At 43.8% G+C, this 26,698-nt stretch overlaps 2 protein-coding genes across 6 annotated transcripts in view; one reads left to right on the top strand and one right to left on the bottom strand.

Moving 5' to 3' along the window:
• Acaca (acetyl-CoA carboxylase alpha) overlaps positions 1-26,698 on the top strand; it is a 268,884-nt gene that overhangs the window by 1,324 nt on the left and 240,862 nt on the right. The window lies entirely within an intron of this gene.
• The window catches only part of C8H17orf78 (chromosome 8 C17orf78 homolog), a 33,623-nt gene continuing 22,400 nt past the window's right edge, over positions 15,476-26,698 (bottom strand). For 2 of the 4 annotated variants that reach the window (XM_076543064.1, XM_076543062.1), the window contains exons 4-7: positions 24,471-24,626; positions 22,947-23,077; positions 22,006-22,184; positions 17,546-17,829 (exon numbers count right to left, since the gene is read on the bottom strand). In XM_076543064.1, coding sequence (XP_076399179.1) covers positions 17,772-17,829; positions 22,006-22,184; positions 22,947-23,077; positions 24,471-24,626 — 524 coding nt within the window. In that variant the 3' untranslated portion in view covers positions 17,546-17,771. Of the gene's footprint in view, positions 17,830-22,005; positions 22,185-22,946; positions 23,078-24,470; positions 24,627-26,698 lie in introns of all 4 variants that reach the window. The other 2 variants (XM_076543065.1, XM_076543063.1) reach the window with 2 other exon arrangements.

Here is a 26,698-nt window from a genome sequence, read left to right on the forward strand (position 1 = left end):
GGAAATGAATTGAGATCAAGGGATAACAGTGATACAGAGATTTTCTTTTAGTCAGGATAGGGAAGAAAGGCCTCTTAGCAGACATGGCACACAAGCAAACATCTGATTATTTAATGAGAAACGGAAGCTAAGTGGATTTCTAGAAAGAACCGTGGATGAGAGACAAGTACAGTGGCCCTGGTATGTAGATTTGATTGGCATGGAAAAGAAGCAGGGAGGCCAGACTGGCTGGATCAGAGCTGGTTAAAGAAATATGATGGAAACATGGCCAGGACCCAGATCATGTGTCATTTGGTAAACTTTGGATGGATTTTGGATTTCACTGGGATGTGATAGAATTCCATGAAGGGTTGGGATCAATGTTCCTAAGAAAAGCATAGCGATTCATGCCTGTAACCGCACCATACAGGAGGCCAACCTGGGCAACATATAAAATTCCAGTCCAGTCTGGTGTATAAGACCCTGGCTCAAAAAAAAAAAAAATGGATAAATTAAAATGTCCAAGGGGGATGAAAATTAAATTATAAATTAAAATGTGTCCAAGGGTATACAACAAAGATTGATGACATGTATGTGAGAAAATGACATAATGAAACCCATTATGTGTAGGCTAACTTAAAAATTAATGCAATAAAGCCGGGCAGTGGTGGTGCACGTCTTTAATCCCAGCACTCAGGAGGCAGGGCCAGGAAGATCTCTGTGAGTTCAATGCCAGCCTGGTCCATGGAGCAAGATCCTGGCACCAAAAACTACACAGAGAAATCCTGTCTGGGGGGGGGAGGGGCGGGAATTAATGCAATAAGAATGAAAATGTTCGAGTTTGAAGAGATGGCTCAGAGGTTAAGAGCACTGGCTGTTCTTTCAGAGATCCTGAGTTCAAGTCCCAGCAACCACATAGTGGCTCACAATCATCTCTAGTGGAATCTGATGCCCCCTTCTGGCATATAAAGGCGTACAGGAACATAGAGCACTCTTACATAAAATAAATAAATAAATCTTTAAAAAAAAAAGAATTAAAATATTCAGGGACTGGTGGGATGGCTCAGTCTGTTTGAGTAAATCCCTAGATGAAGTGATGCGTGCCTGCAGCCCCAGCACTGGGAAGGAGACAGGAGGATCAGACAGTCTGGGTAAATCAGTGAACTTCAGGTTCATTGAGACATACTCTCAAAAAATAGAATGAAGGGGCTGGGGAGACGGCTCAGTCAACGAAGCACCTGCTGCACAAACACGTGGACCTGAGTTCAGATCACCGTGCTCCACTCACTAGTCACTCCAGCACTGGGGACAGTTGAGACGGGCACATTCCTGGAGCTCATTGGCCAGCCAGCCTTGCCAAATTGATGAGTTTGGCATCAGGAGAGACCCTGCCTCAAAAACTAAGGTGGAGCCGGGCGGTAGTGGCGCACACCTTTAATCCCAGCACTCGGGAGGCAGAGCCAGGTGGATCTCTGTGAGTTCGAGGCCAGCCTGGGCTACAGAGCGAGATCCAGGACAGGCACCAAAACTACACAGAGAAACCCTGTCTAGAAAATTTTAAAACAAAAAAAATAAGGTGGAGAGCAATTGAGGAAGACACCCAACCTCTGGCCTTCATGTGTAGAGGCACATATGGGCAGATCACACACACACACACACACACACACACACACACACACACACACACACACACATGCAAACTCTCCAACACCCCTCCCAACCCCACTGCCAAAATACAATTTCCAGTGAAAGAAAGGATAACACTATAACACTGATGGAAAGCAGTGCTCTCCTTGATTTCTTCCTTAAGCAGCGTAGTGTTAGTGGCATTGCAAGACCATCAGAAGAGAAGGGGGGAGTCTAATAGAAGGAGGAGAAACTGAAGTTTTGTTTGGGGTCTGCGTTTGGCATCCTAACTGGAAATGACAGTAGAAGTCTGATGCTCAGTGGAGAGCTCAGGGCTCAGCTCAGGGCTCCAATTGTGTACCAAAGAGAATTGTTTCTTTGTGTTCTCCTCAGCTTGAGAACAGGCTGTCTTTTCTCTTTGTAACCTCGGTGCCCAGAAAGGTAGGACCAGCTGATACTGGTGAAATGAATAAAGACAAAGGTATGGCCAGAGATACTGGCATACACCTTGAATCTGGGTACTCAGAGTCAAGCATAGGAGGATTGCTGCAAGTTGAGGCCAGCTCGGTCCGTATCACAGCTTCCAGGCCAGTCAAGGGTTAATAGGGAATGCCTGTCTTAAAAACCGAAACAAAAAAGGCAAAAGGCACAGATAAAGTTACTCAGATAAAATGTGTGAGATTTACAAAGAAGACCTGGGGCTGGAGTGATTCAGGCTCAGTGGTTAAGAGGATTGGCTCACAGCCACCTGTGACTCCAGTTATAAGGGACCAAGGCCTTTGATCTCCATGGGTACCAGGCATGCAAGTGATACGCATACATGCAGGCAAAACACTTACACACATAAAATAAATCTAAAAACTGTTTTAAAAAATAAAATGAAAAAGAAAAGTACTCTATACTTATACTGGATGTGCAAGCAGCTGAACATGACTTACAAGCAGAGTGACCATAATTCCTGAATTGATCAGGCGATTCCTGGTTTATTCCTGTTGTTGTTACCTAGTTATTAATATCGCCTTGACTCACTAAGATGTGCCTTGCTTTGTACGACAATTCTATACATCGTTCTTTGTAGAAGGCCCTTCCAAATCTATCTCGTTTTCCCTTTCTTTTGGTGTTCTGTTTGGGTGCCAGGGATCAAAACCAAGGCAAGCACTGTGCCCCTAAGCTCCGCTTAACCTGTGACAAACTTCTTTGTTCATCATCTTGTAGTCAGTTCCCAAGCGCCATGGAAGGACCTCCCGTTCTCATCTGCCCTCTTACCGCCTGGCTTCCTTTGCCAAGGGAGAGCTTCACTTCAGCTTGGCTGTCGCTTCTCCAGAACCCTTCTCCTGACCCTTCAAAACTCTGAGTTCCCAGCATACCCTGTGTTTAACTTCAGAACAAAGATACGCCTTGTTCCCCCTCTCACCATCTCCACAGAGAAATCTGGAAATAAAACGGACACACAGTAATTTTACAAATTTGCTGACCTCTGTTTTTAAACCTTGACCTTCAAGACAGGCGGAGCACATTCTCTAAGGCCTTCATTCTCAACTAAGCAGAGTCTAGTTTGGAACCAAAAGTCTAACAAAGAAAATTGTTTCCTGATGTCAGGCTCTGTAACGTGACTGCATTGGTTGAGAACAAAATCCTCAGTTCCTCCTCATCCATGGAGCTGCTGTGTTTAGAGTTGAAAGTGCATGTTCTGAGCCTCCTGCCTGTGAAAATAATACTCTGTTGTGCCTGCTTACTTTTCCTTTTTTTCTAGTGAGACAGAGTTGTTACACGGGCTGGAACTCACTGTGTAGCTTAGGCTAGCCTCGGTCTGGTGACCTTTTCTGCCCGAGCCTGAAGCCATGTGCCACCCTGCTTGTCTCTCTTACTTACTTTCGTTATCCTAAGTATCGAACGACCCCATAAACTGGCTCTCCTGCAATTTTCCATATTTCCCACCTGACTGAGATGTCTGTCGTTAATGACCATGCAAGTATATTTTTAAAAAGCAAGTGTTGGAACTGGAGAGATGGCTTAGTGGTTAAGAGCGCTGGTTGCTCTCCCAGAGGACCCGGGTTCAATCCCCAGCAATCACATGGCAGCTCACAACTGTCTGTAACTCCAGTTCCAAGGGATAGCTCATACAGTCATACATTCACCAATGCACATAAAATAAAAATGAATGTTGTTTTTTTAAAAGCAAATCTCAAAGTCCAGCTCTGCCTTCTTCCCTTCTATTCTCTGAGAAATACCCCATCAGTAGAGATAAGCATGGGATAGGTCCTGCATTAGGACCACTTTTCTAATCACTGGGGCTCCTCAAAGTGCCCTCCGGTGATAGAATCCATGAGAGGAAGAGCGACTTGGCTCACAAAGGACCCGAGCCTCAAGTAGGACAATGTTAGAGGCGTCTGCATCAGGGTGTTTTTCACAGAAGTCCCGGCTTCAGGAGCCCACTGGTCTCTTACACTCAGAACATTGTCTTCCCCCTCTCTCCCCGTCTCCATGGTCTTCTCTGTGAGGCTACCTTCTTGCAAAGGGTTAGAGACCTGGAGCAGGTGTCATGCTGTCATCCATAGACTGTCTGTTCCATTCTTAAATACCGTGTCTTGGACAGCACTGGTCCGTTCCATTCTTAAATACCGTGTCTTGGACAGCACTGGTCAGTTCCATTCTTAAATACCGTGTCTGCGACTGCACTGTGATGCATTGTTTTCAGTGGTGTGCCTCTCTTCATTGACCAAATGCTGCCTTGTTTGGGCCCTAAGGCAATAAAGAATGGAAATTGAAGAAGGGTTAGGGAATTAACCCTTTTCCTCACAGAAGGTTCCTAGAGATCTTGTATGATTTGGTCCTCCCCTATGGCACCCAGCCTGAAGAGTAGGTTTGAGTCACCCTTGTATATCCGTGTCTACACCGTAGGGAAGATCAGTCCCAAAGATAATAAGGGTGAAGAAGGGAGAAGAAAATGCTACTAAAATGCTGTATCCCACTTTACAATAAGGGAAAACAAGGTTCGTTTGTTCCCAAGTCATTCAGGTAACACAGCCAAAAGTAAAAACAGATCTGTAATCAGACATGGTGGCATGTACCTGTAACAACTGGGACACAGAGGTAGGAAGATTGTGAGTTGAGGGTATCCTGGGCTACATGAGACACCCCCCCATCTCAAGCAACAACAACAACAACAATAAAAAAATCCACCAAAATTATGGGGACAGGGCTGTAGCTCAATTGGTAGAGTGCTTATCTAATGTGAACAAACCCCTGGGATTCAACCCCAGCACTACCTAAAACTGGGCATGATAGAACACACCTGCCATCCCAGCCTTGGAGGATTAGGAGTTGGACGTCATCCTCAGCTGTATAGCAAGTTTGAGGCCAACCTAGACTACATGAAACCCTATCTGTAAATAAGAGAATAAAAATGTAAAGTAAGCAGCATGTAATGGCACACAGGTAAAGCCACGAAACATGCGGCAACATATAGATGAACAGAAATGGGTTAGTTTAAGTGTAAGAGCTAGTCAGTGGTAGGCCTGAGCTAATGGCCGAGCAGTTTTAATTAATATAAAAAATGTAAAGTAATATACCACAAGTAAAGGATATTTAGGAATGCTATTCACAAGAAATAAAAAAAAAAACTAGTTTTGTCAAGATGTATGTGGTAACAGCCTTAGTTATGAAGATTTTCATGTCATGGTGATTCAGTAAAGCTCTGATGTAGCCAGGCTGTTGTTACCCTTAACTTCTGCCTCTTCTCCACCCGACTGACTTCTTACTCTTCCTCACAAAGTACAGGATATCTGCTTCATGACTCAACTAGGCTTTGCATAGAACTTAAAAGGTTGGGTCAAGTGGGAAGTGTTCTAGAACCTGATATTCAGAAAAACTAAATATGCCTACTCAGCAGTGTGACTGCATACCTTTCAGCCTGATAAACAGGCCCTCCACCTCTTGACTGTCAAAACAGGCTCCCCAAATATTTGTCATCATCTGATGACAAATAGTCTGTACTCTTTTGCAACCAGTGAATGAATGCACAGTGAATGTTTGAAATATCTGTAAGGATGTTGGCCTGGTTTAATATAATTCTGAGAGAACAGACTTTGACAGGGGGGTCCTGAATTTGAATCCTATCTCTCTACCCTTTACCACTTTTATGAATTGGGCTGAGTTCAGAAGAGCTGGTGGGATAACTCCATGGTAAATCACTTGCCATGGAATCCTGACGTCTGAATTTGATCTCCAAATCCCATGGTGGAAGAAGAGAATCAGCTCCTAAAAGTCTTCCGACCTCCACACATGTTCTAGGACACATGCATGCCCACATACATGACAACAATAACAAAGGTAAGTCAGGCCAGCAAGATGGTTGAGCAGACAAAAGTGCTTGCTGCTCTGGAACTCACAGGACGCAAGGAGAACCGGTCCCTTCAAGCTGTGCTCTGACTTCCACATGCACACACACACACACACACACACACACACACACACACACACCTCACATACACACACTAATAAATAAATGTAAAATTACAAAATAACTTAAAAAATAATTTAGCCAAGATAAAGCTGGGCACGGTGGCTGAGAGTGACAATCCCAGCCCCTAGAAGCTGAAGCAGGAGGAGTGTTTCCAGTGCTAAGTGAGCCTAGGCAATAGTGAGAACCTGTCTCCAAACAACAAGCAAAAGAAGAAGAACTTCAGTAAGTTATTACCTTTCTATGACCTTTTTCTTATATAAAAAATGATAATATCTAATTCAGACAGTCTTAAAGCGGGAATGTAGCTCAATCATAGAATGTTTGCCTAGTGCATACAAAGCTCTTAATTCTATCCTAGCATTGAATAAGACCAGGAGTCTGGGGCTGGAGAGAGAACTCAGTGGTTAAGAACCCTGCCTCAGCGGGCGGGCGGTGGTGGCGCACGCCTTTAATCCCAGCACTTAAGAGGCAGAGCTAGGTGAATCTCTGTGACTTCGAGGCCAGCCTGGTCTACAGAGGGAGATCCAGGACAGGCACCAAAACTACACAGAGAAATCCTGTCTAGAAACCCCCCACCCCCAAAAAAGAACACTCTGCCTCATCTTCCAGAGTCCCGGGGTTGGTTCCTAGCATCTATCTGGCAGCACACAACCCCTGTCCAGGTCCAGGGACTCCTATGCCCTCTTCTGGCTTCTGCAGGCACTGCACTCACATGCAGGCTGCAAGTGCATATGCACACACTCAGAAACACTCATACGCATAATTTAAAATATTAAAAAAATAAACCTTTAAAAAGTGGTTCTACGGATGGTAGTGGTGCACGCCCTTAATCCCAGCACTCGAGAGGCAGAGGCAGGCAGATCTCTGAGTTTGAGGCCAGTCTGTTCTACAGAATGAGTTCCAGGATGGCCAGAGATCTACACAACAAACAAACAAAAGTTTTCTAGGTTTGGTTTTCTAGTGCTGGGCTCTAGGATATTTCTATTATTTAAATCAGTGACTCTATTTCCTGAAACTTATAGGTTTCTAGAACAAGGGCCATGTAAACAGAATTTCTTTGTCACTGCTTAAAAAAGTGGAGAGTCAGGTCTCAAGGTCATGGGACAAATGTAGTCCCACTAGGATGAGTACAGTAGTGTCAAGTGGAGATGAGCTGAGAATCTGTCCCAGTTCATGAATGTAAGTAGTGAACAGACGTGTGTATTAGGAGTAATTAGCTGAAGACTTTTTTGGGGGCAGTATTACTTTCCAACTGTAAGCAAATGGAAGGAGCGCAGAAAAGGTTAACCCGATGCATATTTAATGATATGTGTAATTGTTATGGTGCTACATGATAATTAGGCCTTAAATGTTAAGTGGCTTATATAAATGACTCTAATTGGGTATTTTTACACAGCCAACACATTTTTCCAGTGTGTCTCTGCTCATTTTATTAATTTTCTAGAATCTATAATCACAGCAAGAACGTTTTTCTCTGCAACTCTCTACTATTTAATCAAGTACTCACAAATGCAGTCTTCAAAATGACATAGCAAAGTACCAAATAGCTATTGTTTGAGGCTCTCTGTATATGTTTTTTTTTTTTTCCATTTTGGTCCTAGGAAATCCCCTCAAGGAGGTGGTATTACTCCCATGTCAGTGATGCAGAGGCTGACCCATGGAGAATGTAAGCCAGCAGCATAGTGGAGAGGCAAGCTTCTTGGCCAGATGCTTTGTATAACAAGCAGAGGTGGTAAACATTCGTTTAGGAAGTAGAATGGCTCTGAGAAATCCAGTCTATATTTAAAGCATATCCAAAGAGAGATATGGTGGGGAGAGGGGGAGAGGATATTCCTCTGTGTAGCCCTGGCTGTCCCAGCACATGGGAGGCAGAGGTAAGCAACTCTGTGAGTTGAGTTTAGCCTGGTCTATATAATGAGTTGCAGGACATCCAGGGCTACATATGAGATCCTGTCTCAAACTGACCCCCACCAAAGGAAGAAGTAATTGTGAGCCTAGCATAGTGGCACACACCTTTAATCCTAGCACTCAGGAGGCAGAGGCAGGCAGATCTCTGTGAGTTTGAGTCCAGCCAGATCTATAAGGTGAGTTCTAGGTGTGTCAAAAAAAAAAAACAAAACAAAACAAACAAACAAAAAAAACACCCAAAAACAAAAATGACATCATGAGACTTGCAGGCAAATGTGTGGAACTAGAAAATATCACCCTGAGTGAGGTAACCCAGACTCAAAAGGACAAACATGGTATGTACTCACTCATAAGTGGATTCTAGATATAAAGCAAAGGCCAATCAGACTGCAACCCACAGATCCAGGGAGGCTACCTAGCAGGGAGGACCCTAGGATGACTGTGGCTTATAATAAGTCTTGGTTTTGCCTAATCACTAGGCATGCTTTAGTGAAACATTTCACTACTAGGATAAGAATTTGTACCGTATCAAGCTGATGAAAAGATATGCTAGCTGTACTTTCAGGAGGGGAGGCTAAAATCTTTTTTTTTTTTTTTTTGGTTTTTCAAGACACGGTTTCTCTGTATAGCTTTGCGCCTTTCCTGGAACTCACTCTGTAGCCCAGGCTGGCCTCGAACTCACAGAGATCCGCCTGGCTCTGCCTCCCGAGTGCTGGGATTAAAGGTGTGTGCCACCACTGCCCAGCCTAAAATCTTTTAAGATGAAGATAGGTTTCTTCTGTATCCCAGAATCTAATCAGTATTTATATGTATAATTCAGCTATTATTTGGCTTAAAAGGGCTTATTGGGAAATGTTATAATTTTTACTATTTTCTACAGAGAAAATATTTTCCAGGTTCAAATAACTCTGGAATTTGGAATTATAACCTGTTTTTATGTTTTTTTTTTTAAAAAAAAACAAAACCCAAAAACATTTAAGTGGAAAATGCTGAAGGACCACTGAACTCGATATTGTATTTACCTATCTATAGCTATATAAAATAATGACTATAAAGGTTTGTTTAAAAGGTGAAGTGAAAATGGGAATTTAACAAAAAGTTATAGATTTTCAACACTGTACATAAACTCCTTTGTTACAACTAAATATTTATTCTTCTAAAAAGAAAAAAAGGTGGTTCCCACAACTAATCCCAGCAAAACAGCAATAACCAGCATGAATAATAGGGAAACCTGGTGAGGTGTGGGGCATTTTTAAAGACCTTCTCACATGGTCCAGGCTGGCCTTGAACTTTCAAGTACTGGGGTGACAGGTGTCGTCCACCACAGCTGACTAATTTATGTTAGAGGAAAGTGTCGAGCCAGTGTGTGAGAGACAGCCACTGAGTAGTTCTCTGCTAGAAAGCGATGCTGTACAGTTTGCACTTTGAAAAGCTCACTGTGTCTGTGACATCAAGAACTGTGTAGAAAAGGCGACAGCAGGTAGTGGGTGACAGATGCAGAGGCTGTTGCAGGTCATATCCACCTGCTTGTTTTCCTGTCATTACCTCAGAGGAAGGCAGAGCCCTTTGTTCTTACAGAGTATGCATCAAATGTTAGGCACTTTCTGCAGAGATAAAAGGTTAAAGTTAACCCAGCAGGAAGAGGGGACCCATTGGAGTGGAAGGATTTCCCTGAAGCATAGATGAAATCAGATTCATTCTCTGTAGATGGGGAGAGAGCTGCTGGGGGAGGAAAGTAATAGTGTAGCAAGGAGAGGCTTCCAGACAGACTCTCTGCTCTGCCATCGCTGGGGCACAGTAGGTAGTGGTTTTGCCAAAGTTCATCTTCAGTATACTCAGACAAAAACGTTTGGGCAAAGTGCTTTCTGGCATGCCCTGGTGTGGTTGGTGCTTGTGTTTTCAGACAGATCTCTCTGTGGTGTTCCCTGGTGGCCTGGAACTCGGGTCCACATGATCACCATGCCTTTGTCTACCACAGAGCTTGAATTATAAAGACTTGTGCCCCTTTGCTTTTTAAATGGACATAATCCCTGAGGTGTAGATATTACTGTATTTTGTGGGTTTTTGTTTTTGTTTTTGTTTTTTTTGAGAGAGTTTCTCTGTGTAGCCTTGACTGTTTTGGAACTCACTCTGTAGATCAAGCTGACTTAGAACACACAGTTATTGGATTGCCTCTGCCTCCTGTGGGCTGGGATTAAAGGCATGTGCTTTTGCATTTTTTTTTCCAACACAGTGGTGTCTTCATAGACATCTAGAAGAATAGTATCTACCCAAATCATTCTGAAATTGAACCTGGGTTTTACCTAACTGGTTTCATTTTACAATAAGACCATAACAGGTCCTAGAAATTGACAACTTGGTTTGATTTTTTCCCCTCTCATTTTAATATAAAGAATGAATAGGGCCAGCCAGATTGCTCAGTGGGTAAAGGAGCTTACAGTCAAGCCTGATGATTGAATTTGATTCCTGAGACTCACATGGTATAAGGAGAACACTGGCTCCTCCAATTTGTTCTCTGGCCTCAGTGTATGCCATGGCACACACATGGGTATTTGAATACACACTCAAATGGAAAAAAAATAGATGTATTTTTAAAAAAGAAATAGGTTCAAATGTGGTGGTTCACAGCTGCAATTCTGGCACCTAGGAGACAAAAGTGGGATTGGATTTCAAGGCCAGGCTTAGCTACATAATGAGTTTGAGGCTATCCTGGGCTACATGGGACCCCCCTCTCTCTCTCAAAACAAAACAAAACACAAAAAACCCCAACAATGATGACAAAAAAACAGCAAAAAAAAAAATCATCACACAAAAATCACCCAAACAAAGCAAATATGGGTTGGAATATGCTGAAAACACACAAAAATCACCCAAACAAGCCGGGCGGTGGTGGCGCACGCCTTTAATCCCAGCACTCGGGAGGCAGAGCCAGGCGGATCTCTGTGAGTTCGAGGCCAGCCTGGGCTACCAAGTGAGCTCCAGGAAAGGCGCAAAGCTACACAGAGAAACCCTGTCTCGAAAAACCAAAAAAAAAAAAAAAAAAAAAAAAAAAAAAAAAAAAAAAAATCACCCAAACAAAGCAAATATGGGTTGGAATATGCTGAAAACACACAAAAACTACCCAAACAAAGCAAATATGGGTTGGAATATGCTGAAAACCCGACCACCTTACTATGTCATTCATCAAAGCAGAGTCTGTTGTTGTTTGTTTTTGGTCTTTTTTGTTCTTTTTGGGGGCCCACCACCCAGCTCTGAAATAAATCACACACAGAGGTTTATTCTTACTTATAAACATCCAGCCTTGGCTTGTCTTTTTCTTGCCAGCTTTCCTTAACTTAACTTATCCTATCTACCTTTGCCTCTGGGCTTTTCCTGTTCTCTTAATTCTGCAAATCTTACTCTTACTCTGTGGCTTACTGTGTAATATACCCTCGCCCTTTCTATTAAAGTCATTTAGAAAATGAGACTTACAGTGGAACCGTCTGCCTGTTAGGAAGTATTTTCCCACTGGGCAGTAATATAGACTTGGCTTTTGTTGTGACTTACCTACCTGTGTTGCGTTTATTCAGGAATGCCCTGCACTTTTCAGGATGCAGTGATTAGTTCTAGCCACTGGGTGGCACAAACTCACAGGAGTCCAGTGATAGTCCCTAACTTACACCCCAAAGAGCACTTGTTGTTAAGTGGCACCAAATGAAGGAAGGTTGGGGGAGAACAGATTTATTTAACTCATATTCCAATGTACACATGAAGCTACATTCCCTGGAATCCAGGTCAGATTATTGAATAAGGAAAAGAAAAAGAGATGAAAAAGTGTTGGAATTTCCAGCACTTGGGAAACTGATGCAGGAGGATTGCCACAAATTCCAGGCTAGCCTGATGATCTGCATAGTAAGTTCCATGCTAGCCTGAGCCTACAGACTGAGACTATTACAAATGAACATTCTCTCTCTCTCTCTCTCTCTCTCTCTCTCTCTCTCTCTCTCTCTCTCTCACACACACACACACACACACACACACACACACACACACACACACACAAATAAAAAGTGACACAAATAAATCTTTAAAAAATGCATATTGCTCTTCCCCTTGCTCCTGCCACCTGCCGTGGGCGACACAGCTGCCCCTCCCCCTTACTATCTGCAGCACATGGGAAAGGGGGCCCTGCACCTGGCCTGGGCAGCACAGTAGAAATAACCCTGTTGATGGGATGCAGGTGAACTGGCTGGAGAAAGTGATTGTGGGAGATCTGGCCCCGCCTCTTGTCTGTGATAAGGTGATTGTAGGGGAAGATGCCCTGATAAGAGAGGGACAGCTGTCCCTGCCCTTCACCAGCTGCAGCAGTCAGAAGAGTGGCCCCTGCACCTCACCTTGGCAACACAGTGGACCTGGCCCTGATGGTGTAGGTGTGGGTGAGCTGACCCTGAGGGCATGAAGGCAAGTACTGGCCCCGCCCCTTGCTCATTGCTACAAGGAGTGAACTAGCCAGGGCAATGCTGGAGAGCTCACCCTGGTGGTGAGGTCAGGGCAGAGCTGGCGGGCTGCGCAATGCTGCAACTGCCCAGGCCAGAACCAGGGCCATGAGTTGGCCCACCCCAACATCCACCCCGTCTATGATCTACTGAAGTATGTGAAGGGGCTGGACCAGCAGATCCAAGGCTGCAGGATCTCCACGACACAGAACACAGGATATCCAAGAGGAGTCCAGTGAGGTCACAAGTTCAGAGCCAGCCTGGGCAATTTAGACATTGTCTCAGAAAGTAAAAACAAAAAGGGTGGAGGTGTGGAGCAGTGGTATATAGCACTTGTGTGGTCCATACAAGGCCCTGGGAGCCATCTCTTTTACTGGGAAAAAAAACAAAAACAAACACTGAGTTTTACCTCCCGTAACCATCTGTTCAGTGATGAGACATCAACACGTAATTTGAGTGTTTACTACAAATGTGATGCTTTATTAATACAAAGCAATGTAAAGATACACAATGGTGTTAGCTTATGCTTTTAATCTCAGCACTTGGAAGGCAGAGGCAGGCAGGCCTCTGTGAGTTCAAGGCCAGCCTGGTCTACAGAGCAAGTTCCAAGACATCCAAGGCTATACAGAAAATGTCTTGAAAAACCATTAGAAAAAAAAATACACAATTCTAGGGGTGTGGGGGTGGTGCACGCCTTTAATCTCAGTACTTGGGAAGCAGAGGCAGGTGGATCTCTAAGTTCAAGGACATCCTGGTCTACGAAGAGAGTTCCAGGACAGCAGAGTTCCAGTACACAGAGAAACCCTGTCTCAAAAAAAAAAAAAATACACAAATTCATACGGGGATTACAGACTTCAAGGACAAGAACCAGGAAGTACACTTGATAGGAGAAATAGCAAGTCCTCAAGACATTATGAGGGCCATTGTGTGAACCCAGGAATGAAATACTGAGAGTGGGAAGAGAAGGGGAGCAGAGACTCTTAACCTGTCCTAGGCAAATTATGTCAATATATAAAGGGTTTGTGGCTCCTTGTCATAAGTGACTCTTCTTGGAAAATAGCTGAATATAAACGCTGGGGAAACACTTTGGATCAGAATCTACTGGGTAGTGTTTAAAGAGCATCCAAAGTCAGAAGTGGGGGTAGAGAGCAGTTAGGGCTGCTGTTGCTCCTAAGCCCACCTCTGCATAGCTTCAGGGTGAAGGAGAGGAAGAACGCTAATGCTTGCTCAGAAGTTTCAGATATGGAGAGTCCCATGTCAGTTTGATATTTTGTTTTTTTCTCTCTTTGTAGCACAGGCTATTCTTGAGCTCATTATGTGGCCCAGATTGGCTTCAAACTCGTGGCAAGTCTCCTACTTCAGTTGCCTAAGTAAGGGGATTACAAGCATGTGCCACCACAGCCAGCTTGGTCAGTTTTGATTTGGTCACAGTTATAGCTAAATAAACAAACAAACAAACAAGTGGGGACTGGCAAGATGCTCAGTAGCAAAGAGCACTTGTTGCTCTTACAGAGTTCCAGTTCCCAGCTCCCCATGTCAGTTCACCACCACAGGCACTAGGTATACACATGGTGCATATGCATGCTTGAAGACATGTGCACATTAAATAACTCTAAAATTGGAGAAATGGCAAAATGTATATGTGTGTGTGTGTGTAATTGATGTATATTTTAAGTATTAATATTTCTTATATTTATTTTTGTTAATTTATGTGTATGTGCATGGGGCAGGGGTCTTTGTGAGTAAATGCCACATGTGTGCATATACCTGTGGAAGCCAGAAGAGGGAGTTAGGTCCCTTGGAACTAGAGTTCCAGATGGTATGGGTGCTAGGACCCAAACTCAGTTCATCTGGAAGAGTAGCAATCTCCCTAGCCCTTCATATGTTTATATTTATATTATTTAATAAATAATGCGTTTTTAGGGGGAAACTTTCCTAGTAGCCTTTTTTATTTTCTATTGTTCTGCTTAGCATACAAAAAATGGGTTTCATTATGATATTTTCATATGTAGGCATCATACTTGAATCTTCTTTTACCCCACTGACCTCTCTCTTCTTCAAAGTAGTCCCCATTTCTGCTTTTGGCTATTTATATTCCATTACTCTCTCTTAAAGTAATTTTTTTTTTTTTTGAGACAGGGTCTCACTCTGTGGCCAAGGCTGATAGAGAACTCACTATGTAGTCCATGGGTGGCCTAGAGGAATTCATGGCAGTCTTCCTGCCTTAGCGGTCTGAGTGCTAGGATTATAGTATGACCCATTGTGCCTGGCTTCCAAGTAATCCTTTTAACACCCCACAAATATCGCTGTTTACTCAGTCATTAAGCAATAGCTTCAAAAGTTCAAAGTGGAGGTTTTTGTGAACTTGTCTTGTTTGCACCTTTGGACCTCTCCAAAAGTACTGGGAAGCTGAGCAGGTGGCCCACTCCTGCCGTCTCAGCCCTTGGGAAACTGAGGCAAGAGGAGCATGACAGTCTAGCCATAGTAAGTTCAGACCAGCCTGGGCTACAGAGTGAAAGAGAGGACAAAAAAGTACTGTACTGGAATATTAGCCAGGTAGGGTGGTACACACTTATAATCCTAGTCTTAGGAGCTAGAGAGAGAAAAGTCAGGAGCTCAGATCATCCTTAGCTACACTGTGAACTCAGGGCTAGCTGGGCTCCATGAGACCTTGTCCAGCAAAACAAAAGGTAGCAGGGTCATACAGATCCTTCAAAAGGAAAGAGTTCTAGTTCCCTTTAAAACTGAAAGTAAACACAAGGAAATTAATGTGCCAATAGGAAATATGACAGTAATGTAGTAGTGGAAAAAAAGAGCATGTTAAAATGAGTATGGACAGTGTTATGCTATGCAATATATATCTCTTATCACATGCACATATATTTATTATGACTATAAAAGAAGTTTCAGTGTTATTCATTACCTGTGGGGGATTAAATATAACTTTTATTCTTATATTCCTTTACCTTTTCCATTGTTTGATATAAATTTTGATAATGAAAATGAAAACACACTTTAGTAATCAGGAAAACCAAATATGATACTTTAATGAGAAAGAATTTGCAGCAGAAACTTGGCACTTGGCGGAAGACTCATTGGCAGTTTCATTGAAGTGTTTTATAATAAGAGTGTCATCCAGAGCGATGACCTGAGCATTTGTGTCTGACTCTGGAGCAATCTGCCGACTGAAGTCCACTGAAGTCCACATTCAAGGCTGTGGACTGATTAGGGAGTGGGGAAATAGAAAATTCGTACTTTTGCCAGGGAAACAACTGTCTCTAGACAAAATCCTTAATTCTGACTATGTCAGTTTCCGTGAAGAAAGCCAGTACAGATGTTACCCCAATTTCACTTTTGAAGATGAGCAGAACTGATGATCACAGACTCAGCCATGGCTTTCATCTTCTAGGAAATCTGTTTCCGGGTTATGGGACATTCTGTTGTGGATGAAGGCAGCGGTGGATGCTGGCATTAATCCTAGAATCAAATAGAATCTTTTTAATAACCTCCCCTACTAGACCTGGGAAAGAACAGGTTTTTTTTTTGTTGTTGTTGTTGTTGTTTTGCTCAAGTATATGGTCAAGCAAAGTAACAGGTGTATGGATAAACTTGAGGTGATGCTTTGAGTCACTAGTAGGGTGCAGATGTTCCACTCTCACGTCTAACACCACACAGTCCTTTGTCCCCTGTCCGCTGTGTGCTGAAAGTGTGTTCTGTGGAACTTGAGATGTTCTTCAGCTCTTCCTGGAAACTTTGAATCACATTGTTTTGTGTCTGTCCTTTCCTCCTGGCTCAGCTCATCCCCTGCTTAGCGCACTTTCAAGAATCCTGGTGGGAACAGTACTTAACGTGAAAGGAAGAAGGTTAGACTTTGTGTATGGTTTATTCTAGAGAACTAAGAAGACAGAATTACTTCCCAGGCCTGGTGACCCACACCTGTGATTCCAGTGCATGGGAAGGGGGAGACAGGAGGATCATGAGCTGAAGGTCATCCTGGGATATGTATGAAGTCAACACTAGCCTGGGCTTAATGTAATATATATTTACATCTGGAATAATATGTACATGAGGAATGTGGAACATTCAGCAGTTGGAATGGCTTCACACTCTTGGAAAAAGCAGGACAACACCATTCTCTACGTCAGATGCTTCCATGCCTAGTTCTTCTTTCTCACTGAAATCTTATTTAAGCAGATCAGACTCTGCTCACAGCTGTGCCCCTGTGAGTGGGATCATTATCACAATCATTTTGTTCTGGAGTCCTAATAAAAAACATAGGCAGCTCATTGATAAAATAATGCCTAGCCAGGAGGTAGAGGAAGGAAGGTCAAGGTGAGTCACAGCTACACAGCAAGTTGTAGGACAGCCTGGGCTACATACATAAAAACCTGTCTTTAAAAAAATTGAAAATTAAATAAGGCATAGCCAGGCCTGGTGGTTCACACTTGTATTGCTAGCTCCTTTTGGAGGTTGAAGCAAGAGAGTTCAAAGTTCAAGGCCACACAAGGAGTTCCAGGTTCTGGATAACCTGGTGAGAATCTACCTCAAAATAAAAGTTACAGAAAGGGATTAGTATATATCTCAGTGACACAGCACTTGCAGTGTGAGGACCTTGGTCCGAATCACAGTATCAGAAAAGAAAAAAAAAAGCATGATACCAGATCTCCTTTAGGAATTCTGAATTTTCCAATTTCATTTCAATGCTATTTCTGCTGAATATATTCTGTCTTGAAACCCTTCAGGAATGACTTATTAGAAGGGCTTTGGGGATGCTTAAGGCTGGGTTCCCTTTGCCAGGTTGTTGATAACTATGTGTAGTGACAGAGGCTAAATCATTAAGTCATAAGCCTGGGAGAACAGATGCTCCCTGTAAGCTAGTTGACAGCCAGTGAGCATGAGAAAGCTGGGAGAGCAACAGAGGAGTTGGAATGTGGGCCACACAGTGAGGTCCAGCTCTTTGGAGGCAGTGTTTTGTCTTTCATCAGAGAAGGCAGTAAGGTCCATACATAACACTCGGAGGCAGGGACTTCATCTTCATTTGCTGAGATGGAAAGATAACCCATTTTTGAGGATGTACAAAGTGAATCACAGAGGCTTATGTCTATGCCAGCTGCCCTGGCATGAGTGTGGCTCCGTCAACCCAGGATCTTCCTTCACTGTCCTGGCATATAATTTGATTATAATGTCCACATGAAGATATGAGTGTAAGGACTTCAAGAGTTATCCTGTAGTGATTTGCAGTAAGGAGACAGTGGTATAGAATACAGCACTTGCCATCAGAGTGAGGCTAAGCAGAACTCATAAGTATGTCTGGTGGATTATAGTGATCCCTGTAGTTTTCTTTGAGTCTGAAGAGTTAGGAACATCTTGTCCAACCTAGAGATGGAAAGGACATGTGAAAGGTGAATAAGTGTGCAAATGAACTGAATCAGCAAGGGGTCGCTGAGGAGAAAGTCTCAGTTAAATCAAGTACACCTGAGTATGCATCTTTGATGCCTAACAGTTGTTCTGAGGATACATGAACACCATGCTCATGAGCCAAGAACCTATAAACCAGTAGCAGAGTGCGCATTGCCCTTGTCTTGACCAGGTTTTCTGGAATGGAAAAGGCCCTGAGTGTGCAGCTACTTTGGATACCATATGCACAGGAATTCCACTTCATTCCTTGAATCAAACTAAAAGAATCTCATTATATTTTGAAGAGGCAGTGATTTAGAAAGAGATTTTAGGGTCTGACTGAATATTTATTTTTGAAACAAGGTCTCTTGTCTATCAAGCTGCCTCACTGTGTAGTGGAGAAGGCCTTGAACTCTGCTCCTCCTGCCTCCATTGCCCAAGTGCTGGGAATCTAGGTGTGTGCCACCGCACCTGTAGGAGTGGACAAAGTCCCCAGTGAATGTTTATTGTTGACGGGCACAGCCATGTCGAGGACCCCAGTGCCTCAGAACCATGGGAGTGGGAAGCCTTCCTTGGTGGGGCTTAGAGAAATGGCAAAGCCTTCCTCTGGTCCAAGTACCAGTGTTTACAAATGATTGCCCAGTGTGTGCAACAAGTAGAAACCACAGCTTCACCCTCCTGGATCACTGCAGCCTGGGTCTGCACCCCTCCAGAGACCTCCTACTGAGATGAGCTAAACCTGCCTCCTTGTTCAGTTGTAGACCATGAACCCAACTCTTTATTTGACTGTATATAATGAACCCGCCTCCTTCATTCGGTGTATAAAATAAATCATCAGAGGTTCTGGGCAGCAGTTGCTGCTCTCCATCAGAGTGAGCAGAGCACAGCTGATCCCAGTCTTTCTGTACAAGTGTCTGTGTGTCTGTCCTTTTTTCATTCCCTTATCACCCATTTAGGCCAATCCTTGAAGCCATGCAGAGTGTGGTACACACCTGGCTTAAATATTTTAAATATCCCTGCTCCACCCTTAGTGTGTTTGAGTTCATTTCCTATCAAATTTTGTATGCATTTTCTGAATTCCCAGCTACTATGAACATAACACAGTTTTGTTTCATTTATATGTTTATAGGTATTTTGCTTGCATGTGTGTATGTGCACCATGTGTGTGCCTCATGCCTGAAGAGGCCAGAAGAGGGTGTTGGAACCCTTGGAACTGGAGTTACAGTTGTGGGCTACCATGTGTGTGCTAAGTATCAAATCCAGTTCCTTTGGAAGAGCAACAAGTACTCCTAACCACTGAGCCATCTCTCTGGCAACCCCACCCCTTTTAGATGGGATCTCACTATGGAAACTTGGCTTCTTAACATTTGCTTTATAGCCCAGGCTGGCCTTGAATATGTGTCAGTCCTCTTGCCTTAGCCTCCAGCCTTAGCCTTTAAGTGCTGGATTTCAGGCAGGTACTGCCATGTCTAACTTTTGTTTTGTTTTGCCTCATTTATTTTTGAGACAAGGCCTCACGTAGCCTAGGCTGGCCTTCAATTCTTGACCCTCCTGCTTCTACATCCAAAGTGCTGGGAATACAGGTTTGTGCCACAATGCCTAGTTCTACAAGGTATTTTCAGGGGAAAGCTTGATTTTTCTTCCCAAAGTAAGGCTTGGCACATAGGTTTTCAGTAAAATTGTATGGAATAGATAATGATCAATAAGTATAAATGTCAGTATAGCAAGTAAAAGATATAGATTCTAGTTCTGCTTCCTCTGAATGACCTTGGGAGAATCACACATCCTCTCCAAGTTTCAAATTCAACATATGTAACTTGTAGAGTCTAGTCCTGTCTTTCTCCCAGAGCTTTGGGAGGAACAGAAAAAGAGGTAATTGTGTAAAATTGTGTGTGTGTGTGTGTGTGTGTGTGTGTGTGGTGCTGGGGGATCAAACCCTTTTACTACATCATCTTTGAGACAAATTCTCAATGCTATAATTCTACAAAAATGGACACCTCATAGTGCATGGTGAGTGGCTGTTTGTTTGATGGGGTCTTTTGTTTGTTTTTGAGACAATCTTACTGTAGTGCCCAACTGAGGCTTTGAACTAGGTCCAGTGGAAACCTTGTCTGCTTACCTTAGTGAGTGACTGGATGTCTTAGGGAAAGCTCATATGTTACTTTCTACTATCCCGAAGCAGAGTCTAACCTGGCTTGGAGTCTGGATTAAAAGCAGTCTGGTGAATCAGCCCTGTAGTGACGGCTCAGACACCAAAAGGCACTGTTTATAATCTTGTCAGAAACGCAAAGGTAAGGAAAAAGAAAGTTGCTTTGCCAGGTCTTTAAACAGGGCGCAGTGCAGCAGATCCTAAAGGTTGCTGTATTTGAGAGTTACCAGGGTGAACACATGTTATAATGCTAAAGATCTTACGATTGGGAGGAACCTTCCTAAAAAAAGGGCAGGTGGTGATAGCCCACACCTTTAATCCCAGCACTCAGGAGGCCGAGGCAGGTAGATCTCTGAGTTCCAGGCCAGTCTGGTCTACAAAGTGAGTTCCAGGACAGCTAGGGCTACACAGAGAAACCCTGTCAGAAAAAAACAAAAACAAACAATAACAACAAAACAAGAACTATAAACCTTACATTAGATACAAACCTTGGTCAAGGTCTATGGGACCTGAAATATTAGTAATTTCACAATAAATCCACCTCTGCTTATAAAGCTTGTTTTTAAATTTATTTTTACGTTTAGGTGGCTGTTTGTATGTACATCATATGTGTAACCAAGGAGGCCAGAAGAGGGTATTGTAACCCATGGAACTGAAGCTACAATGTAGTTGTGAGCACCCTGTGTGGGTGCCAAGAACTGCTCTTAACTTCTGAGCCATCTCTCCAGCCTCCTAAGGGAACTTATTAAAAAAAATTAAGAATAAGATGAGCATGACATTAACATAAGCCTATATATAGTCCAAGCTTCTTGGAAAGCTGAGACAGAAGGATGACTTGAGGTAGAAAATTTAAGGTTAGTCTGGGCAACATAGTAAGAACCCATCTGAGTAATAATAATGATAATAAAGATCTCTGGTCCTACTCTAGACATTCTGATTCAGTATATCTGGGTCCTAGAAATACATATTTCCTCTCTCCCCAAGTTCCTCCTCCACCCCCACGTCTCTGTCTCTCTTTCTTCTTATTTGCTTGTTTTTGGTTTTGTTTAGATGGTATCTCCCGTAGCCCAGGGTGGCCTCAGATGTCCTATCTAGCCGAAGCTGAGGCTGCCCTTCAACTGTTGACTCCTCCTCTGCCTCCATCGTGATAGCAGTGTAGGTGTAGATTACCAAACTCCGCCAAATAACAATGCGGTTTTTGCTTTGTTTTGTTTGTTTGCCTGTTTGGTTTTTGGATAGCCTGGAATTCACTGTGTATACCAGGCTAGCCTGAACTCATAGAGATCTGCCTGCCTCTGCCTCTGCCTCCTGAGTGTTGGGATTAAAGGTGTGTGCCACCATATCTGGGCAGTTTTTTGACACGGAATAATTTATCACATTTGCTTTATGTTAATATTCTGATGCGCCCCTTGAAATCCCACCCCTTGGCACCGTCCTGCGTCCTGATGTAAAAGCTTTATTCTCTCTCTCTCTCTCTCTCTCTCTCTCTCTCTCTCTCTCTCTCTCTCTCTCTCTCTCTCTTGTTTTTTCAAGACAGGGTTTTTCTGTGTAGCTTTGCACCTTTCCTGGAACTAACTCTGTAGCCCAGGCTGGCTTGGAACTCACAGATATCCACCTGGCTCTGCCTCCCCAGTGTTGGGATTAAAGGCGTGCGCCACCACTGGACAGCTAAAAGCCGTATTCTAAGGCAAAATCCTCCTGTTCCTCTCTTCCGCTTTTCTTCCCATGAGGTGCGCGCCCTCTACCTCTTTCTCTTTCTGGCTCTGTCTTTCCCATCTTTCTCTTCATTTCTCTATTATAATAAACTCTGCACGTGGATTCATCATCTGGGTTGTGAATTACTGGCTGCTTCTGCCACTGCCATGCCCACATGGCATGCCCAGCATGTTTCCCTGCACACGTCGGATACCCTCCGAGGTCCCCCTGCACATCCGGGACACTCTCGGGGGTCCCCCTGCACAGTAATTCATAGCACCTTATAACTGAAGCAGTTAACTACATCTCACCACTTCGAGGCTACCATTGTTTTGTCTAAACAAATGGCATAAATGATGCAGAGAATACTCCCCTTCTCAGGCTGAGATTCCAACAGGGACTCAGTTGTCCTAGGTTGCTGGTCTTCCTTCCTTTCCCTTCTCCATAACCATTGCCATTGGCATAGTCTTCTGACTCTGAGGCAGGGACTCTGAAAAACAAAACAAAACAAAACAAAGTGGATCTTTTTATCCTCAGTGGCTGATACACATTTGATTATCTTCCAAACCTCATGCCAAGCCATTTAAAAGAAATAATACTTTATTATCTTACACTCCCCCCTTTCACCCTCTATCTCTCATATAACCTGGCTGGCCTCAATTTTGCAATACAGGCGAGGCCAGCCTGGAATTCCCGGTCGGCTCCCCACCTTCCAAGTGCTAGGGTTCTAGAAAAAATGCTCATCTGTAAGGAAACACTAGAACTCCACTGTCTAGAGAGTGGGGGAAAGGAGCTCACATTAAGAGAGCACCTTTGAGGGCTGGAGAGATGGCTCAGTGGTTAAGAGCACTGACTGCTCTTCCAGAGGACCCAGGTTCAATCCCCAGCACCCACATGGCAGCTCACAACTGTCTGTAACTCCAAGATCTGACACCTTCACACAGGCAAAATATCAATATACATAAAATAAGAATAAATAAATATTAAAAAAAAAAAAAGAGAGAGAGCACCTTTGATGTACCAGGTGCCTTTCAAACAGGATCCCCGTTAACTTCCACAGCTGGCAAGCAAGGCAATAATGAGGAGTCCTGTTTACAGATATGGCAGCTGTAGAACGGAGAAGTCAAGCGACTTTTCACCAGCCACTCAGCTAGTGTTTGCTTTCCTTATGTTCTGCTGCCTTTCCAACAGAAAGCAGTCTTTATTGATCAAGCCCGGGACCCAGTTCATAAGTATACATCAGCAAACTTACTGGGCATGGAAATGGGACTTCAAAGATTACAAACACTATAATGAAGACTCCACTGAGCAGCAGAGTAGCAGCAATCAGAGCTTTGGTGACAGTACTCCATTTCTGCCTCTCCTTTAAGGACGCATCTGTGTCTGAAAGGAAAGAGGGAGGGAGGGGAAGAAAAGAGACCATGAGCAAGGCTCACCTTGACCGCAAGTTCTCCTCGCTCCGACTAACCAGGGACACCTAACTCAGAGACAGAGCCTGGATTTCCACCTGGGGCTCAGAGTCAGGCGGGGTGGCAGCATGGCCTCTTCACTAGCCTCTCTTATGAATGAGCCACCTTCCAAGAGTTTGGATTCTCCAGAGTCCTGCAGGCTGACTCTAGCACTGTTCTTGAGAGGCAAAGGCTTGGGTGCACAAGGAGTGCTTAACCCTTTGTTCCCAGTCAGTCCGCTTGAAGTTCCCAACCTTAAAACCCAAAATCCCGTCTCCTTCCATCTCGGGCACTGAATAAAGCGAACCAACTACAAACAAGCACAGAGCAATCACCTTTATTTCAGACCTGGTGGCACACACCTGTCATCCTAGCACTCAGGAGGCAGAGGCAGGCAAGTCTCTAAACCCAAGGCCAGCCTGATCTAGTTAATGAGTTCCAGGCTAGCCAGGGCTACATAGCAAGACCCTGTCTCAAAAAGAAACAAACAAAAACTAGCTTTTTGGTATTAGGAAAGTATGGGAAGAACAAAGGTGAATTGTCATTGCTTTTGAATCATAAGTCAAATCCAGGGCAGAAGGCTCATACCTATTATGTTGTTACTGATCTCATATTTACTTTTCCACTGGTATGAACCTGGGATGTAATCCAAACTCGACTCTTATAGAACTTGAGTCTTGGCCAATTTAGTGAGGGCTATTTTCAAAAACAGTGAAAAGGAAAACACGTGGTTGGTTGGTGTCATCTCTGTTAATAATTGATTGGTACTTAAATATACATCTATACATGCAAGTGGCTGGCATCATGTACCAGTTGGATTTAGTCCGTTTCCAATCTGGCTACAGAGTGAATTCACTTTCATGGAGGCAAGGGATTACCATTTTAAAGAAAAGACTTACTATTTGATTTATGTCTGTGCCCGTGTGACTCGATGTGCACTGTGTGCATGTGGGTACCCTCAGGGACCAGCGAGCATCAGATCCTTTGGAACTAGAATGACAGGTGGTTGTGTAAGATACCTGATGTTGGTGCTGAGATCTGAAGCTGGGTCCTCTACAAGGTATCTGCAAGATGGTGCTTAACCACCGAGCCATCTCTCCACCCCCAAAGGAAAGGATTATTGACTATGCCAAACTACAGATGTTTCTGGGAACTTCCTTATGGAGAACCTTTTTTCCCCTATTAAAACATGGAATAATTTTTAATATAAATTTTTAAATATAAACTTATCCACCTCCAAGAAAGTCCTAGGAGACCTAAGTAATATTGGAGCTAAAATGTCTCCCTTTCTTCCTGGTCTTGCTTTGCCACCTCTACTTGATTTGTACCTTGTGACAAAGGGCTGGAAAAGTCCCCAGTGCTTGTAGTTTTCTCTCTTTTCCTTCTAGCAGCTGTGGAGGTGGTAGTGATGGGCACCGTCTCTGATGAAGCAGATCTACCCTTTGCTGGGTAGACCTTGCACCGATAGATCCCCGGTAAGAAAGCTGTAAAACAAAATGGAAGCAGCAGATGGACGTCTGTAGGGCAGCATCATCCTGCTTTGGTTTTACCTCACAAAACTCCAGCTCTGCTCCCTTCATACTACATCTCTACCTGTGGCCCCATTGACCTGTATGTTCATAGGTTTTAGGTGTAGGCACAGAATGATGCCAAGAATAAATGAGGCCAGAGGCACTAAGAAGAGATGTGGATTAAATCCCCAGGCGTCCTTTGACTATAATCAGGGGGAAGGAATGAGCCATATCGTGCTTGCCTATCATTCTTGAGGTCATCATAATAATAAAGGTGGAGGGTGTAACACTGTTGAGAGTTTCCTTCATTAATAGAGGTGGTTCCAAAGTCCAGGAAAGAACAGGAAATGCATCTGCTGAATGGCTGCGGCAGATCTGCTAGTGGGGTCCAGTCAACCACTCTGAGAAGGCAGTGAGGAAAGCAAGAGCAGCTAGGAGAGGGACCGGCACCCAGCTTCACATTCTCCTCAGTTTCATTCATTTAATGTTAAAAAACCAGAGTCTACTATGTGCCAGAAATGCTTCAGTATTTTCTATCAGTTGGATTCATAACAACAAGAGAACAAACAAACAGGTCAGGGGTCAGGGCAGAGGAAGCAGAGACAACAATGACTATCATATATTTTATGGCTGGGTGTAGTGACACCTGCCTATAGTTCCAGCACTCAGGAGACTAAGGCAGGAGGATAACCTTGATTTTAAGGCCCACATGGGCTACATAGTGAGTACCAAGCCAGCCACGGTTAAATAGCAGGACCCTGCCTCAAAAACAAACAAAAAATTGTTATTATATATTAGGATAAGTGCTACTTAAAAACTTAAAACTAGAGCTGGGCATAGTGGCGCATGTCTTTGATCCCAGCACTTGGGAGGCAGAGGCCAGCCTGGTCTACATAGTAAGTTCCAGAACAGCCAGGGCCACACAGAGAGACTCTCTCCCAAAAACATCAATCAGTCGATCTATCTAGAACAAGAAGACAGTCATGGTAGCTCATCCCTGTAATCCCAGCACTGGTGAGACTGAGTTGGAGCATTACCAGGAATTAAAAGCCATCCTTGTGAGTTCCTAGCCAGTCTGAGCTACAGAATCAGGCACGGGAGAGATGGCTTGGTGGTTAAGATGGCACTTGCTGCTTTTGCAGAAGACCTGGGTTTGGTTCCCAACACCGCATCAGGCCGCCCACAAGTGCCTATAACTTCAGTTCTAGGGGATCCAGTGCTCTCTTCTAGCCTGTGTTGGCATCCATATACATGTGATACACATACATACATGTAGGTAGACACACATAATTTAAAAAATAAATCTTTAAAAACCCAAACCAGCCAGTTGGTGGTGGTGTATGCCTTTAATCCCAATAGAGGCAGATCTCTGAGTTTGAGGCCAGCCTGGTCGATAGAGCAAGTGCCAGGACAGCCAGGGCTACACAGAGAAACCCTGTCTCAAAAAAACCAAAACAGGTGGCGCACACCTTTGATCCCAGCACTGGGGAGGCAGAAGCAGGAAGATTTCTGTGAGTTTGAGGCCAGCCTGGCCTACAGAGTGAGTTCCAGGACAGCCAAGGTTACACAGAGAGACCCTGTCTCAAAAAACCAAAAGCAAACAAACAACAATGGCAAACCAAACCAACAAACAAAAAAAACAAAAAAATCCCTGCAAGATAAAGTAGTTTGAGTAGTATTCATAGGTAATAGTTGGGCAGCCTGCAGTGTAGGCCAAGCCTCCCGGAGAGTAGAACTGAGCCAAGACTTGAGGGAAGTAATGTGGGTGGAGGGGGACAGTGGGAATAGAGCCCCGAGGCAGAGTGTGCCTGACAGATTACAGATGTAGGGAGGCAGTGAGGCAGCCAGTAGCCAGCATGGAGGAGCAAGGGAGGAGATGAGGGTTGAGAGGATATAGGGGTTCTCGGCTCCGTGTGCCAAGTTCAGGGCTTTGGAAATAAGGATCTGTTGCAAGGTTTTGATCAAGAGTGACCTTTTTGTGGGGAGGGGTTTTTTAGTTTGTTTTGTCTTGTTTTTGTTTTTTGAGACAGGGTCTCATTCTGTAG

The sequence above is a fragment of the Peromyscus maniculatus genome, chromosome 8 (genome assembly GCF_049852395.1).
Source record: "Peromyscus maniculatus bairdii isolate BWxNUB_F1_BW_parent chromosome 8, HU_Pman_BW_mat_3.1, whole genome shotgun sequence".
Classification (NCBI taxonomy): domain Eukaryota; kingdom Metazoa; phylum Chordata; class Mammalia; order Rodentia; family Cricetidae; genus Peromyscus; species Peromyscus maniculatus.